The sequence below is a fragment of the Acomys minous genome, assembly GCF_964271855.1.
Source record: "Acomys minous genome assembly, chromosome: 1".
In the NCBI taxonomy this organism is placed as follows: Eukaryota; Metazoa; Chordata; class Mammalia; order Rodentia; family Muridae; genus Acomys; species Acomys minous.
Genome location: NC_140483.1, coordinates 10,095,068 through 10,109,298, shown reverse-complemented (window position 1 = coordinate 10,109,298; position 14,231 = coordinate 10,095,068). Strand labels below are relative to the sequence as shown.

At 43.3% G+C, this 14,231-nt stretch overlaps 1 protein-coding gene across 5 annotated transcripts in view; it reads left to right on the top strand.

The window, feature by feature from the left end:
- The window catches only part of RAB3GAP2 (RAB3 GTPase activating non-catalytic protein subunit 2), an 88,711-nt gene that overhangs the window by 39,183 nt on the left and 35,297 nt on the right, over positions 1-14,231 (top strand). For 4 of the 5 annotated variants that reach the window (XM_084785222.1, XM_084785221.1, XM_084785224.1 and 1 more), the window contains 9 exons: positions 3,894-4,042; positions 4,920-4,999; positions 5,119-5,208; positions 6,909-7,048; positions 7,924-8,140; positions 8,670-8,813; positions 9,058-9,140; positions 9,404-9,468; positions 12,532-12,622. In XM_084785222.1, the coding sequence (XP_084641348.1) occupies positions 3,894-4,042; positions 4,920-4,999; positions 5,119-5,208; positions 6,909-7,048; positions 7,924-8,140; positions 8,670-8,813; positions 9,058-9,140; positions 9,404-9,468; positions 12,532-12,622 (1,059 nt within the window). Of the gene's footprint in view, positions 1-10; positions 2,231-3,893; positions 4,043-4,919; positions 5,000-5,118; positions 5,209-6,908; positions 7,049-7,923; positions 8,141-8,669; positions 8,814-9,057; positions 9,141-9,403; positions 9,469-12,531; positions 12,623-14,231 lie in introns of those variants that run through there. The other variant, XM_084785225.1, reaches the window with a different exon arrangement.

The following is a 14,231-nucleotide window of genomic DNA, read 5'->3' as shown; positions in this document are numbered from 1 at the left end:
ACTCTTTATTGAAATATCTAATTTATTAGAAATTTACATTGTTGTGTGAAAAAAAATCCACTACCTTTAGTGAGACACTGGGAAATTAGTTCCAACTTTTCTCTATGCTAGGCTTATGTCTTTATAAGAGAGTAGCAATTTTAATAAAGATTTAATTATATCCCCAGCATCAATAATTTGATGTAATTTGACTACTGACATTCTGATTCTTATCATTGTCTTATATATCAGTTTTTTTAAAATGTAACTTTTGAATCTCAGCACTTGGAGGCAGAAGCAGGTGGATCACTGTGAGTTCAAGGTCAGCCTGGTCTATAAAGCAAGTCCAGGACAGCCATGGCTACACAGAGAAACCCTGTCTTGAAAAAAACCAAACCAACCAACCAAACAAACAAAAAAAAGTAACCTTTGGACCAACAGAACATATATAAAGCAGATTTCTTCCCATGACAGCCAGCTCTCAGGGAAAAAGATGTCCCATCTTCATTCTCCTTTCTCTGTCTGGTCTCCTGATGAGACTCCCATGGTCTGAATTCAGCCAGAAGTCAGCAGGAACTGTTGGAAGTCTGGTCTAGGAAAGGCCTGAGGAGTTCTGTGGAGGGCTGGCCACGGTGTCTGGCACAGAGGCCTTCCCAGTCTGTCTGCATGGTCCTGTGTATCATTCTTGCATGGGCTGCTCTAACAAATGCCTCACTGGTGTGCATCTTTAGTTTTTTGCTAAGAAAAATGTTGACATAAAGTTTCCAAAGTGTTGAGTTCAGCCCAGGGTCTCCTCCCTGCTCTGTTAATTAGACTTTGGAACATTGAAGCTGGCTGGGGAAAATGATTGGATAGAAAACATTATTCTATTCATTTACTCCCCAGCCTACAAAAAAAAAAAAAGAGGTACTGTAAACTTTACTTTATGTACATCTTTATGTAATGGTCTTAACTACCTCATTCAGTGATAAATACTGATTATTCCCTAGGGACTAGAGCTGGTGCTGGAAACCAAAGACAATCCAGACCCTACCCTGAGAAAGCTTGGTTCTGCTGATATTGATAATCAGAACTATATGAGTACATGTGGTGGCTGCCAAAACACTAGCAGGTTGTGGCGGAGGAAGTCAGCAGAATTGTGATCTAGACCATCCGTTCTAGCCTGGGGGTCCAAGGACTCTTTCACAGCGGTCACATATCAGATCTCCTGCATAGCAGATATTTACATTACTATTCATACCAGCAGCAAGATTACAGCTATGAGGTAGCAATGAAAAAAGCTTTATGGTTGGGGTCACCACACCTGAGGGACTGTATTAAGGAGTCACAGTGTTAGAAGGTTGAGAACCGCTGCTCTGGAGTAAAGGAAGTGCACAGACTAAGTGCTAAGGGCAGACCTCTCCAGAGAACACACCTGATTGAGACAGGAAGGGTGAGAAGGAGCTGCTGGGGGATTTGTAATCAGAGCATTCTCAGCAGAGGACAAAATGTGAACATAGGCCTGGGGACCCCAGGGACCTCAGAGGGAGGTCAGCGTGGCTTGATAGAGTGAGTGTGAAGGGGGAAAGTCAGAGTGGAGATATGCAGAGGGGTCAGAGCTGAGGATAAGGAAGCTAAACTTTATTCTGCGTTTGGTTTCTAAGACAGCTGAGACTATGTAGAGAGGCCCTGTCCTAAACAATAAACACAACCAAAAACATCCCTTGGGTGCTCTTTAGAGAGAGGTGTGGGAAAGGTAGCAAAGCACCAGGGGTATTTCGGAAGTTCAGCCATGTGAGAGTGATGGACCCAGAGCAGAAGCAGCAGTGTGAATCAGGTATACACTTGCTCAGCCCTGAGTCTGAGAAATGAGGGAAAAAGGATTCAGAGACTCACCCCCACCCCTCACCGAGTGTCTCGGCCTCCTAAGTGATGGGCTCCCAGGGGATGCTGTCCCTGGTCAGTTGAAGCAGCTGGGTGGCTGAGCAGGTTGTTCCCCGAAAGGAGAACAAGGAAGATACATAAGAGGGGCAAAGCAGGAGTTAGGTTTTGCATGTCGACTTCTGGTACATTCTAGCAGAGACTCAGGTAGGCAGATAGACATGTGGTCTGAGGTTCAGAGGCGTGGTACTGCAGATAGAGACGGCTTGGGTGTGCACTGTGAAACAACAGCACCCAAGAGAGAGCATGGCTGTCCGGCCTTGGCAGCCTGGAGCTCTTTATTGGCTTGATTTGAGCAGCTGCCTGGGAGAGGCACAGAAGCCAGGCCTGGGTGAGTTTGTTTCACAATAAATGTTTCCGTTTCCTAATTTCAAAAATAACAAATAAGAACAAGAAATAAAATTACAGCATCTCCACTCTTCATGTCTAGTCCTAACCCGTTCTTTGGGCTTCACATGTTTTTTTTAAGCTCTGTGTCTGAGCATTTTTACTGGTTATTCAAACTTGACATCCAGTATTAGATTCTTGATTTCCTCTCCTCACACTTGCTGCTCTTTTCTCACTCTTCTTCCAGCTGCCTCCCTCATCCCTCTGCCACTCCCAGATGCACTCGGTGAGGGGGGGTGGGGGGGTGGCATGACCTCCTCTGGTGCTTGGTGGCTTTGTCTCCTAGCCCTCTCTCACTGTGTCCCTTTGTGCTGATCTGGCTCCTCAGAGCACCTGGAGCCTTCTGCAAAGCATTGTAATTGCTGCTCCCCTGCCTGGAATAGTACCCACATAGCCATGCAGCTTTCCCTTGCTCAGTACAGGCCCCTGTCACATGCCACACTGTCAAGGAGGCCCTCATAGGACCTGGGGTAGATGTGGGACTTTTCCAGTGGGCTTGACTTTATGGAGATTTATTTCCAGAGAAAATCCAGGGTGTTTCACAATATGGAAAGGACTTTGTTCAGGGAAAAACTTAACAAGATGATAATCCCAACAGGAAAATCTAAGCTATGGAAATAGAATTATAGTTGGAAAACATCATATTTAATGAAAACACTGAATAAGAAGTTATTTTTTTAATGGCTCCACAGCTTTTGAAGGGATGAGAGAGGAGAGGGGCCCTCGGTCAGCTATGTCACCCTATATGCATTAAGCACAATTCTACAACTTGTTACAAAAGACGGTATTCGTCTAGACTCAGCTGCCAGCATATGGCAGTGTGTAGGGCAGAACTTAGTACTGCTGAAGACATCAGGCTAGCCAATCTGCACTGGGACATTAGTGCCAAACAGTCTGGTTTGTTCGACATTTGGATTGCAGAGGATTGGGAGTGTGAGGAGGTGCTAGGCAGTGGGGCTGGGGTGGGCCCGGTGTGAACAGCTGTTCCTTAGAAGAGCAGAAGCTGCAGGTTCTCTCAGGTTAAGGTTTACTCTGAGAGCATGTGGAATAAGATTGGCGCAAAGGCTTGTGGGAAGGGCTGTAATAAAATGTGCATCTAAGATGGGTGAGAAGGGAAAGGGAACCCAAGTGCTTTTGATAAGTACAGGGAAAAAATAGGATTAATGAGTTGAAACAATTGGTAAAAGTATAATATTATTGTAGGAGATATTAAAGTAGTAGAGATTAAAAAAATGCTTGCAATTCAGGCTAGCGATTTAATATCTATGAGCACTTTCTTTCTTTCTTTCTTTTTTTTTTTTTTTTTCCGAGACAAGGTTTCTCTGTGTAGCCTTGAGTGTCCTGGACTCACTTTGTAGACCAGGCTGGCCTCAGCTCACAGCAATCCACCTGCCTCTGCCTCCTGAGTGCTGAAACTAAAGACATGTACAACCACGCCCAGCCCTTATGAGCACTTTCTAACGTAGATATTTGTAGTTTTGAAAATTACTTTTGACTTAAATAAAACTAAATTAGTATCTTAAAGCAGAAGTGAAAATAATAGCTTAAATAAAGTCATTTTAATGTTTTCAAACTGTGGCTTTCATCTTGTTTCTTTTTATTATAAGGTATCATGACTCTGTCACCATTTGATCAAATGAAGACTGCTTCCAATATAGGTGGATTCAATGCTGCAATTAAGAACAGCCCCCCAGCCATGTCTCAGTACATCACTGTAGGGTCCAGCCCGTTCACTGGCTTCTTCTATGCGCTAGAGGTATGAGTTTCATCATGAGTAGAACTGCTCTGAATTTTAAAAATTGCCTAAAAATCAGATACAGTAACATGGCCTTAGAAAAATTAAGTTTAAATTTATAGATTTTTACCTGAAGCTAAAATTAGTCACAAGTTCCTTCTAAAGAATTTTTATAATCAAAGAAATTATTGTCTATAGAAGTGTTTGTGTGGAGTGTGTATGTGAATGTGTGTGTGTGTGAATGTGTGTGTGTGTGTGTGTGTGTGTGTGTGTGTGTGTGTGGTATGTGCTACTGAGTGTGTGCAAACAAGTTTTTTTTTGTGTGAGTGCTTGGTTTTTGGATTTTCGAAACAGGGTTTCTCTGTGTAGCCTTGGCTGTCCTGCTCTCTCTTTCTAAGACAGGTTGGCCTCGAACTCATAGAGATCTTCCTGCCTCTGCCTCCCTGACTGTTGGCATTACAGGCATGCACCTGGCTCAGGCATGTGTGTTTGTGTGTCTCTGTCTGTGTATCAGCAACACAAATCCCAAGGTAAAACCAATAAATAGTGTCTCTGAAGCCATTAGTTCTTTGACAGCTGAGTTTTGTTTAAATCTTGGTGTGACTGCTGTTTGCTAGTTATGTCAGCCCTCCAGGGAAGCGGCTCAGCACAGTGGGAAGCCCTTGCTGCAGGCCCTGAGTTAGTTTACATTGCTGGGGCCAGAACACTGACAGAAGCAGCTTGTGCCACTAGTGGGTTTCACTTTTGCATCCTAGCGCTAACTGGGTACAGTTGCTGCTGCTGAGGTTGGTGCCTCCAGAAAGGGCTCTGGCTGCAGACTTTGCAACTTGCACTTTTATATATGTCTTCTCTAGAAAACAGGTTGTATCTCAGTTGTCTCTGCCTGTCTGTTTTGCAGGGCAGCACACAGCCGCTGTTATCTCATGTGGCGCTCGCAGTTGCAAGTAAACTGACTTCTGCTCTCTTTAGTGCTGCCAGGTAATGAAGCGGCATTTTTAAATGGTCTGATTTGGATCTGGCTTGATTGTACCTAGACTCTGGCACTCTGCACGCTAAGCGCCTTGAGGCCAATATTCATTTGTGTCCCCTTTCTTCAGTGGTTGGCTTGGTTGGAAAAGCAAGCACGAGGAAGAAACTGTCCAGAAGCAGAAGCCCAAGATGGAGCCAGCCACCCCACTAGCCGTGAGGCAAGTCATACACTTTTCTCACTGCTGTTACACTTACATTTACTTGGGGCCCTTAGCTGGTCTTCTGACTCTGTGACCTGTGGGCTTCTGAGAATTACTCCTCATGTAGGATTCTTTTTTCAACCAGAACATGAGTTCCCTGAAGAGCGAGACTCTTTACAGTGCTGGCTTGGATTTTAGAACATCAGTGTATCTGTGAACAGTAGGGTTTTTGTTGTTGTTCTTAAGTTTTTTGCAAGAGAGGGATTGATTTTTGCTTGGCTTTCTTTTTAATTGTTGCTTATAACCTAAATATGAAAAACCATAAAAAAGGAAGTAATATTCCAGCTCCTCTTTTTAAAGATGTTCTTCACTGGAGAAAGTGGACTAATGAACTGTTAGTAAAATCAAATTTGTGAGGTTTGTAGGGTTGCATCCATTACTGTGTAAATAAAGAGGTTACAAAGTCACTCTTCTTGACAGTGCTGGGACTTTGCTCATGTGAGGCAAGCACTGCACCACTGAACTGTATTCAAGCCTTTTTTCTTACTTCGTACTGTAATACACCTGAATTCTGGATTCACTCAGCAGTCAAGAATCAGTCAAGGGGCAGGAAAGGTGGCTCCGCAGTTAAGAGCACTGGCTACTCCTCTAGAGGTCCTAAGTTCAATTCCCAGCACCCACATGGTGGCTCACAACCATCTATAATGTGATCTCATGCCCTCTTCTGGCATGCAGATGTACATGTAGATAAAGTGCTCATGTATATAAAATAAAATTTAAAAAAATTTTTAAAATAAATTAGCCAAATGAGCACTTGACCTCACGGTTTTTTTCTATGTGTACTCCCTTCCTTTTCATTTCCTGTTTACTTTTGTCACTGATAGATCTCATAAGTTGGTCATAGGCCAATAGCGTTTGAGAAGAAACTCTTTAGGAAAGGAAAGTTCTTGCTTTGAACAGTGGGCTAGTTACTTTTGTGTTATTGAGGTCAAAATGTTTGACAAAAACAGCTTAAAGATGAAAAAGTTTATTTGGGTTCAGTCCATTGTCAGTTGGTCCAGTGTTCTCGAGCAGAGCATCATTGCAGTGGGAAGAGGTGGCAGCAGAGTGCAGAGATGGGACCCAGGAAAAGGCCAGAGCCAGCTATTGCTTCCAAGGGCACCGCCCCAGTGACCTACAGCTTTCTGTTAGGTGTCTTCTTTGATTTTTACCACCTCCTAATAATGCCGTTGTATTAATAATCAAGGGGTTAATCTGTTCAGGTCAGAGTGCTCGTTACCTTCTGTGGAAGCACACTCTAGACACTCCAGAAGTGTGCCTTAATCATGTCCTAGGTACCGTTCCCGGCATCAGAGGTAACCATCACAGATGGATGTGTGGGTGTCAACAAGATGTGCTCCCTACCACACCAGGGGCACACTGGGGGAACTGAAACAGAAGAGCCTGTATTGGAGCAGAGCATCCTGCAGTGCAGTTGCCTGTTGTGTTTTCTGTGACAAGACTCTTACTCAAAGAAAACTGAAAGGACAAGATAGTACTATGGAAATGCTTTTCTTTTGTGTATTATTGTTGTAAATGCCAGATATGATGAATTATTAATCCAGGCAGGATTTATATTCATTTAGAAATGGGCATAGCCTATTTTATTTATGCATTTTACTATTCTATATTTCTAGCTTTGAGTGTGATTTTAGATTTTATCTATTTTTTAATGATAGATTTGGACTTCCGGATTCTAGACGCCATGGAGAAAGCATATGCCTCTCTCCTTGTAATACTCTGGCAGCAGTCACAGATGATTTTGGCAGAGTTATCTTGTTGGATGTAGCTCGAGGAATCGCAATACGGATGTGGAAAGGTACTTCCCTACAAAAATGGAGAAAACGTTGCCTCACTTTTTACCCCAGTAGTTGAACAACTTTATCATCTTTTGGTTGGTAGCAATATTCAGTCCCCTGTGACTTTTCTTTTTAATGTCATCTCAGGTCAACAACACTTGACTGGTAGTTAATTGACATATCATCAACTGAAGCACTGGCTTTTTGTTGGGTTAGCTTGGGTTGGTTTGTGCTGCCAGGGCCTTGTGCGAGCTCCCACTGAGCTCCTGCTTGTCACAGGCACTTTGACCTCTTCCTCCTGCACTTATTTGCAATTCTGTCCTTGTCAGCTTCTGGCCCGTGCAACATTCCTTTCCCTTTGTAAGGCCACTGTTGTTTCTGACATCGCTGCCTGTGTTTTCCAGCTGCTTCCGTCACTTGTAATTTCCACGTGTATTAGTTATAAGAGGGCTACCCCAAGCACCACAGCATTGGCTATTAATATTTCCATGTGCCACCTGCTCTACCTCTTCTACACCACCCAGCAGTGTGAATAGCAGGATGGCAACTTTATCTTTTGCTTGTATGTTAACTACCAAACTAACACTTCCCAGAGTAGAGGCAGAGATGAACTCAGGAAGCTTTGGTGATGTCAACTTTATTTTCTTTTTAAAGAAAAGAGTGAGGAAAAAAAATTAAAAAAGAAAAAAGAAACGAGTGATCTGAGTAAATATGTTTTGGTGACAGGTTATTACATTTTTAAAAGTCTTTTCTGTTTAAAGTCTAATAAAAAGATAATGTACTTCTCTATCTTGTCTTGATGCTCTCCCTTCCCCCTAAATAGTCAGACGTGCATGAGGACCTACTTTTGAGTCCAGATGAAGAAACTGATATGCTACCTTTTTCTGTCTGCAAGGGTATCGGGATGCACAGATCGGGTGGATTCAAATTGTAGAGGACCTCCATGAGCGAGTACCAGAAAAGGGAGATTTCTCCCCCTTTGGAAATACTCAAGGTCCCAGTCGAGTAGCTCAGTTCCTTGTGATCTATGCACCACGAAGGGGGATTTTGGAAGTGTGGAACACACAGCAAGGGCCTAGAGTGGGAGCTTTCAACGTGGGTAAGCACTGCAGGTAAGCTGCCAGCCCTGGCGTCTGCCAGTCCCGGAGAGAAGCACAGGGGAGCTTTTCATAAAGCATGCAGTAGACTGCAAGGCACTGGGAGGATTGCAGAATGCTCTGTCGTGGTTTCCCTGTGGTGCATAATTGAGGATTATGTATTACATAGCAAAGAAGTGTTACTGAGAATGCCATGGTCTGCTACTGATGTAAGTGAGCTTGCTCTAGCCACTTGTCTTTTCCTTATGTTATGAAGACCCCAGAGGAACAGTCTACCAGGGTTTTCTAGCAAGGCACACACACTTCATTTGCCATTCGACCGTAGGTTTGGTTGTGTTCTTAGAGTTTTCTAGAGCCTTTGTAGAAAGTAGAGAAAGTAGACCTCCTTCGTCCAAGTCGGGTCTGCCTCTCTTAAATTCCTAGTATCAGTGTTTATTTGTCCAGAGGATGCCCCTGAGTTGATGAAGATGTAGTTATAGTCAGAGCACCTGTGGCCTTTCTCCTCTTGCTGATAATCTTACCCACTGGTACGTGATTGCCTTAGGCTGTTGTATCCTGGCTACAAAATAATGGGCTTAAACAACGTGACAAGTCAGAGTTGGCAGCCTCAGACTTACCAGATCTGTCTTGTGGACCCGGTGTCTGCAAGTGTGAAAGCGGTGAATGTGCCTTTCCACTTAGCCCTGAGGTAAGAGTTGCTTTGTGTCTGCTGTGACTTTGCTCTGCACACTTTGCATAGCCCTTTACCTTGGGCTTGTTTGTTTGTTTGTTTCATAGTTAGTGTTTTGTGGTTTGTTGTACCACTAGATGATCCCTTTAAAGTGAAATATGAAGCATACAAGTAAACACATACAGACAAACCAAGTTGGATTGCATCAGGATTAGAAAGAACACAAACGTATGTTGTGTAATAGTTATGCTTATTATTTTAGTGATAAGAAGAGTGAAAGAGCCAAAGACCTGCACTTAGTGAAGAAGCTGGCAGCCCTGCTGAAAACAAAAGCCCCCAGGCTTGGTAGGTGCCTCGAATCAGTCCTAGCATTGTGGCTTTGCGAGTGCAGCAAAGAACGTAACTGTTCTGAGCTGTTTCCACCCCCTTTCCAGGACGAGGGGAGGGACATGTCATCCTGTCAGTGCTCTGAGAGGATGGTGTGTGCGTGCATCTGGTGTGGGGGAACCTGTGAGTCCACAGAGTGTCAGTACAGACAGCTCCTTTTCTCTCACAGAAACATCTTTCTTTATTAAACTGATAATTCCAGTCTGACTTTCTCATTATAGATTCATTTGAAACGGAAATAAAGGAGTTGATTCTTGATATTAAGTACCCTGCAACCAAGAAACAAGTAAGTGTGTACAGTAAGTGAACTTTACTGCTGAGAAACTAGATGTGTCAGTCAACCTTGAGAAAAATTGTATTTTCTTATTCCCATGTAGGAGTCTCTGTTGTCTCCCCTTTTGAAAAGCTTAAGTAATATTACTATATATGTGATTGTATGTGCTTTATGCACACACATACATACATGCAGAAGAGTGGAATCAGAATAACAACACAAGCACAGGTGTACAACAGCACCTCAGGAAATAGGAGCGCACTGGAGCTCGAGGGGCCCAGCTGCCGCCCTCTTGCTAATGCTTGTTTCTGTGTAGCTCCTCTGAAGCTCTTGATGTGTTGGCAGCTTTTTATAGCTGGAGACATGGTGTCTGTTGTGTTCTGTTTTCCGTGTGTTTCTGTGGTGCCCATGCTGAGCAGGGCTGCAGTTGTAACCTTGTACATGCTGTAGTCACGCTCGCTCACTCTCCTGCTATTGAACCACTTAGGTTGCTTCCAGTACCTTAGTCAAACCACAGTGCCTGGTTTTCCTTGTGTGTGTCCTGGGACACATTGCAGGTTTCTCTTGAGCTTACACCTGAGAGTAGGGTTGCTAGGCTGTGAGTTTCTGCAGCTGTGTTAGGCGACACGTTGCTTCTCCTGGCTGCACCTGTAGTCTGGAGTCCCGCGTGCCACCGCCCTACATTCCGCAGTATTGCCAGACTCATTGTTGAAAGTCAGATCAACTTTGACTTTACCGACCTGAAGGGCTCAGGTCCATCAAACTTGCCTCACTTTTAAATGCCGGTTGCAGCCAGTAGGTTGTTATGCTTCTAACCATAGTTATAACCTGGCCTTTGTTTTTGTTTGCTACATGGCTCACAGACTCAGGGAGCCACCTGAGTTATTTATATGTTGAATCAGATACTGAAAACTACTGACAGCTATCTAGCTGCATGGGGTAGTGCTTGTGGCGAGGGGCATGCAGGCCTCCTGTCACTCCAGAGCCTCTGCATGTTATGTGGTGTTACCTATCTGAAGGTCAAAGCCTCTACTCCTGCAAGGGTTTTGGAGGTTTCATTACTTAGGCACAATTGATTGCACCATTGACTATTGTTAGCCAACTTACCCTTCAGTGCTTCTCCTCCTCAAGGTTAGGAGTAGGGCTAAAAATTATAATTCTCTAAGCTCCTGGCTGGTTGCTGTGGTAACCAGCCTTGTCTTGTGACTACCAGAAATTACCTCACTGAAACAGAAGATGTGTATGTTCTCTCCCGTGCAGCTACAGCGGTCTCAGGAGTTCTGTATCAGGAATCTGGGGGCAAACGCTAAATGTTACAACAGAGCATTCTCTCAGTCTTTCCATCTGCAGGACTTTAACATGCCTGTTCAGGAGCTGGGGCCAAGACCAGTTATTAGAACAGAAGAGTCTTTAGCACCCGCCACTCAGAGACTATCATTGTTAGAGGTCACAGGAGCACAGGGACCAAGGGCAGAGACTAGTTTGTATCTTATTATTTCACCGCATATGTAGGAGAAATTAGTGAAGGATTATTTCTGTTGGAGTCATTAAAAAAAAATACTTTATTAGCTAGGTGGTAGTGGTATGTGCCCTTAATCCCAGAACTCGGGAAGGAGAGGCAGGCCGATCTCTGAGTTTGAGGCCACCCTGTTCTACAGAGTGAGTCCAGGTCTACACGGAGAAATTCTGTCTGGAAAAACAACAAACAAACAAAATACTTTATTGTTATTATAGAGCAAGAAATTCTCTGTGATCTTTACTCGTAATTTTCAATTCCACTAACTGCTAATTGACTTTCCTAACCCCAGGACAGAAATCTCAGTTATTGAACATGACATTGTAATGACAAGGCAGCCATCTGAGAGAGTTTAGTGAATCTCATAGAGAAAGTCATAAGCCAAGAATTCTCTCTCATACCATCATTATCCTTGCTGTCCACCACAGAGCAGCCCAGCTGGGATTATGCCTGGCACCAGCTGTCATATGAAGGATTCTCATCCTCCTCCTCCCCCCTCGCCATGCCACCAGTTCATACACGAAAGCATGGATTTTATTTAAAAAGCTAGAAAAATCAGAATTGTCTATTACCTCACAACATTAGAGGAATGGCCAGAGTTCAATAAAGACTTTGGGAGACTGAACCCAGTGATGGGAAGGAAGTGTGCTCACCCACCGGCCTGTCCTGTTGGAAAAACGGAGGCAGTTAACATTTATCCTGGGCTTTAGTCTGTTTGGTCCCTTCCTTCTGTACTAGAGATGGCTGCCTCATTATGGGACTGGTAGTTCTGTGAGTCACCTTCTGTACCCATTCCAACCCCTGAAATACCAAAGTCATTGGGTTATGAGACCAATATTTATCTTATACTTATTTATTTTTGGATAGGGTCATACTGTAGCTCTGGCTTACATGGAACTCACAGAGATCATCTGCCTCTGCTGCCTGAGTACTGGGAGTCCTGTGCCCTACCACATCCAGTGTAAGGGGCTTTTAAACCATGTCTCCTCAGACAAAATCCAATTTAATATGCTAATATAAAAGGATAAATAAGAACTTTAACTGCTCCTGACTCATTGATGCTTCCCCTGACTCATCTTGCTACCTCAGGCATGATGACGTATCTTAGAACCTGTGACTTTAGATGTTTAAGCGTCTGGAGAGGTTGAGACTCTGGAGGGTAAAGTGTGTACTGTGTAGCTAGCATGGAATAGTGGCAGCATGCCATGTGCATGTTCACAAGTGGTAATGAGCTGATCAGCTTTCATAACTGGCATGCCAGGACCCTTTTTTTATCATTCATTCCTAGTAGAGACCAATTCAGACTTTGTGTTGGAGAAGAGCTGTGTCCTCTTTATGTTGTGTGGCCATTCTGTGACCCAGAAATTGCCCTCTAGTTATTTCTTTCTCAGTCTGGACATAGGATCCATCCATCACATACTACTTTTAATGTAATTTAAATTCTCAGGTGTGTGTGTTGAACTTGGGAATAGCAAAGATACAGGCACATATATGTATATATAAAGTTAAAGCAAAATTGTTGCTGTATAATCACTAGACTTGCTCATGGTTTCTTCTAGGCTCTGGAAAGCATTTTGGCCAGTGAACGTTTACCATTTTCCTGCCTTAGAAACGTTACTCAGACTTTAATGGACACTTTAAAAAATCAAGGTAATGTATATTGTTATGGTTTTATTTCAGATTATATATCTCGTTATGGGACATATGATGCCATCACATTATACTAATATAGAAATGAGTCATAGATGATTGGAAAGTAGATAGAAGGAATAGGCAGGTAGACATAAAATAGGGCCCTTACTCTATACTCTTAATGCTTTAAAGGATTTCCCATCTAGCATGCGTTTGAGTTTCATCTGAACTGTCCCTGACTATATTAAGTTATTAGGAATAGTTTTTGTTCATGTTTCACTACTGTGAGGAAAGATGTCAGTGCAGAGCAGAGTGATGAGAAGCAACCCCAAACAGCACGTCTGTGCTGTATCCCCTCCACCATGGCCTAGGGAACATTTTGAAAATGGGGACCAGAGGTGGGTGGGTGGAAGGGGAGACTGGACAGAACCACTGCACTCATGAAGCCACTACAGCTGCCGTTGCTTGCTCTAAACCTGTGTCAAGTCAGTACACATCACTGCATTGAGGGCAGTGGGGCTAATAAGCCTGCACTCCTTCCTGAGGAGCTGGTGAGAGTTGATGGCTTCTGGAGGTGGAAAGTCCATTTTCTTTAGGGGTGTGGGCTCCTATTAGGTCACACACACTCCAGTGGATGGCCTCACACCCTGAGTATATGGGAAGCAGAAACTGGACTCAGTGGGTATATAAAGGAGAAAATGGGCACACCATACTTATTAAGCTCCCATCCCTCAAGAGTGTTAATAAAATAGCAAAGTTTTGTTTTGTTTGGTTTTTGGTTTTGGGTTTTTCGAGACAGAGTTTCTCTGTGTAGCCATGGCTGTCCTGGATTTGCTTTGTAGACCAGGCTGGCCTCGAACTCACAGGAATTCACCTACCTCTGCCTTCCAAGTGCTGGGATTAAAGGTGTACGCCACCACACCCGGCTAAAACATCAACGTTTAATGTGAAGTTCCACAGCTTCCATTCCAGATGCCTCCTGTAGATTGTGTGTCTGGATAATTTTGATGTTATATTTTTATTTGCAAAAAATTTTTTAGTAAAGTTTCTAAAATTAAAAAAAAAGTAGACATTAAGTTGGGAAAGATAGAGCGGAATATGCTGAAAATGTAATATAAGCATACGTCAAATTCTTGAATAGTTTTATTCAAGTATTATTTTAAATATTAAAAAGTAAAACTGTAAGCTGAGAACTTAATTAATTGACAATATAAAAATTTTAAAAGAATTAAGAGAAACTGTTATTTTGAGAATTACAGATCAGTGTGAAAGCCATTGGGATGAGGGTGATGAGCTGACGGTGTGCAAAAACCAAACAGGCCTGGGGTCATGGCACAAGCCTTGGTCTTAGCCCTTGGGAGGCAGAGGTGGGCAGAGCTCTGAGTTCAAAGACCAGCCCGGGTACATAGCAGACCCAGTCTTTACAGACAACAGCAGGAAAACCTAAACAGGTTCTTCTGCTATCTGTGGCTTTTGCTTTGCCTCCTAGGAGAAAAGAGGTTTCTATTAGGAACGTTCTTATGTAATGTTTTCTGACTGGGGTAATGGTGACATGATGTAGCCATATACACTGCACTGTGCCATCCTTTTATAAACAAGGGAGAGCGTTTCAGAATTCACAGCCTGT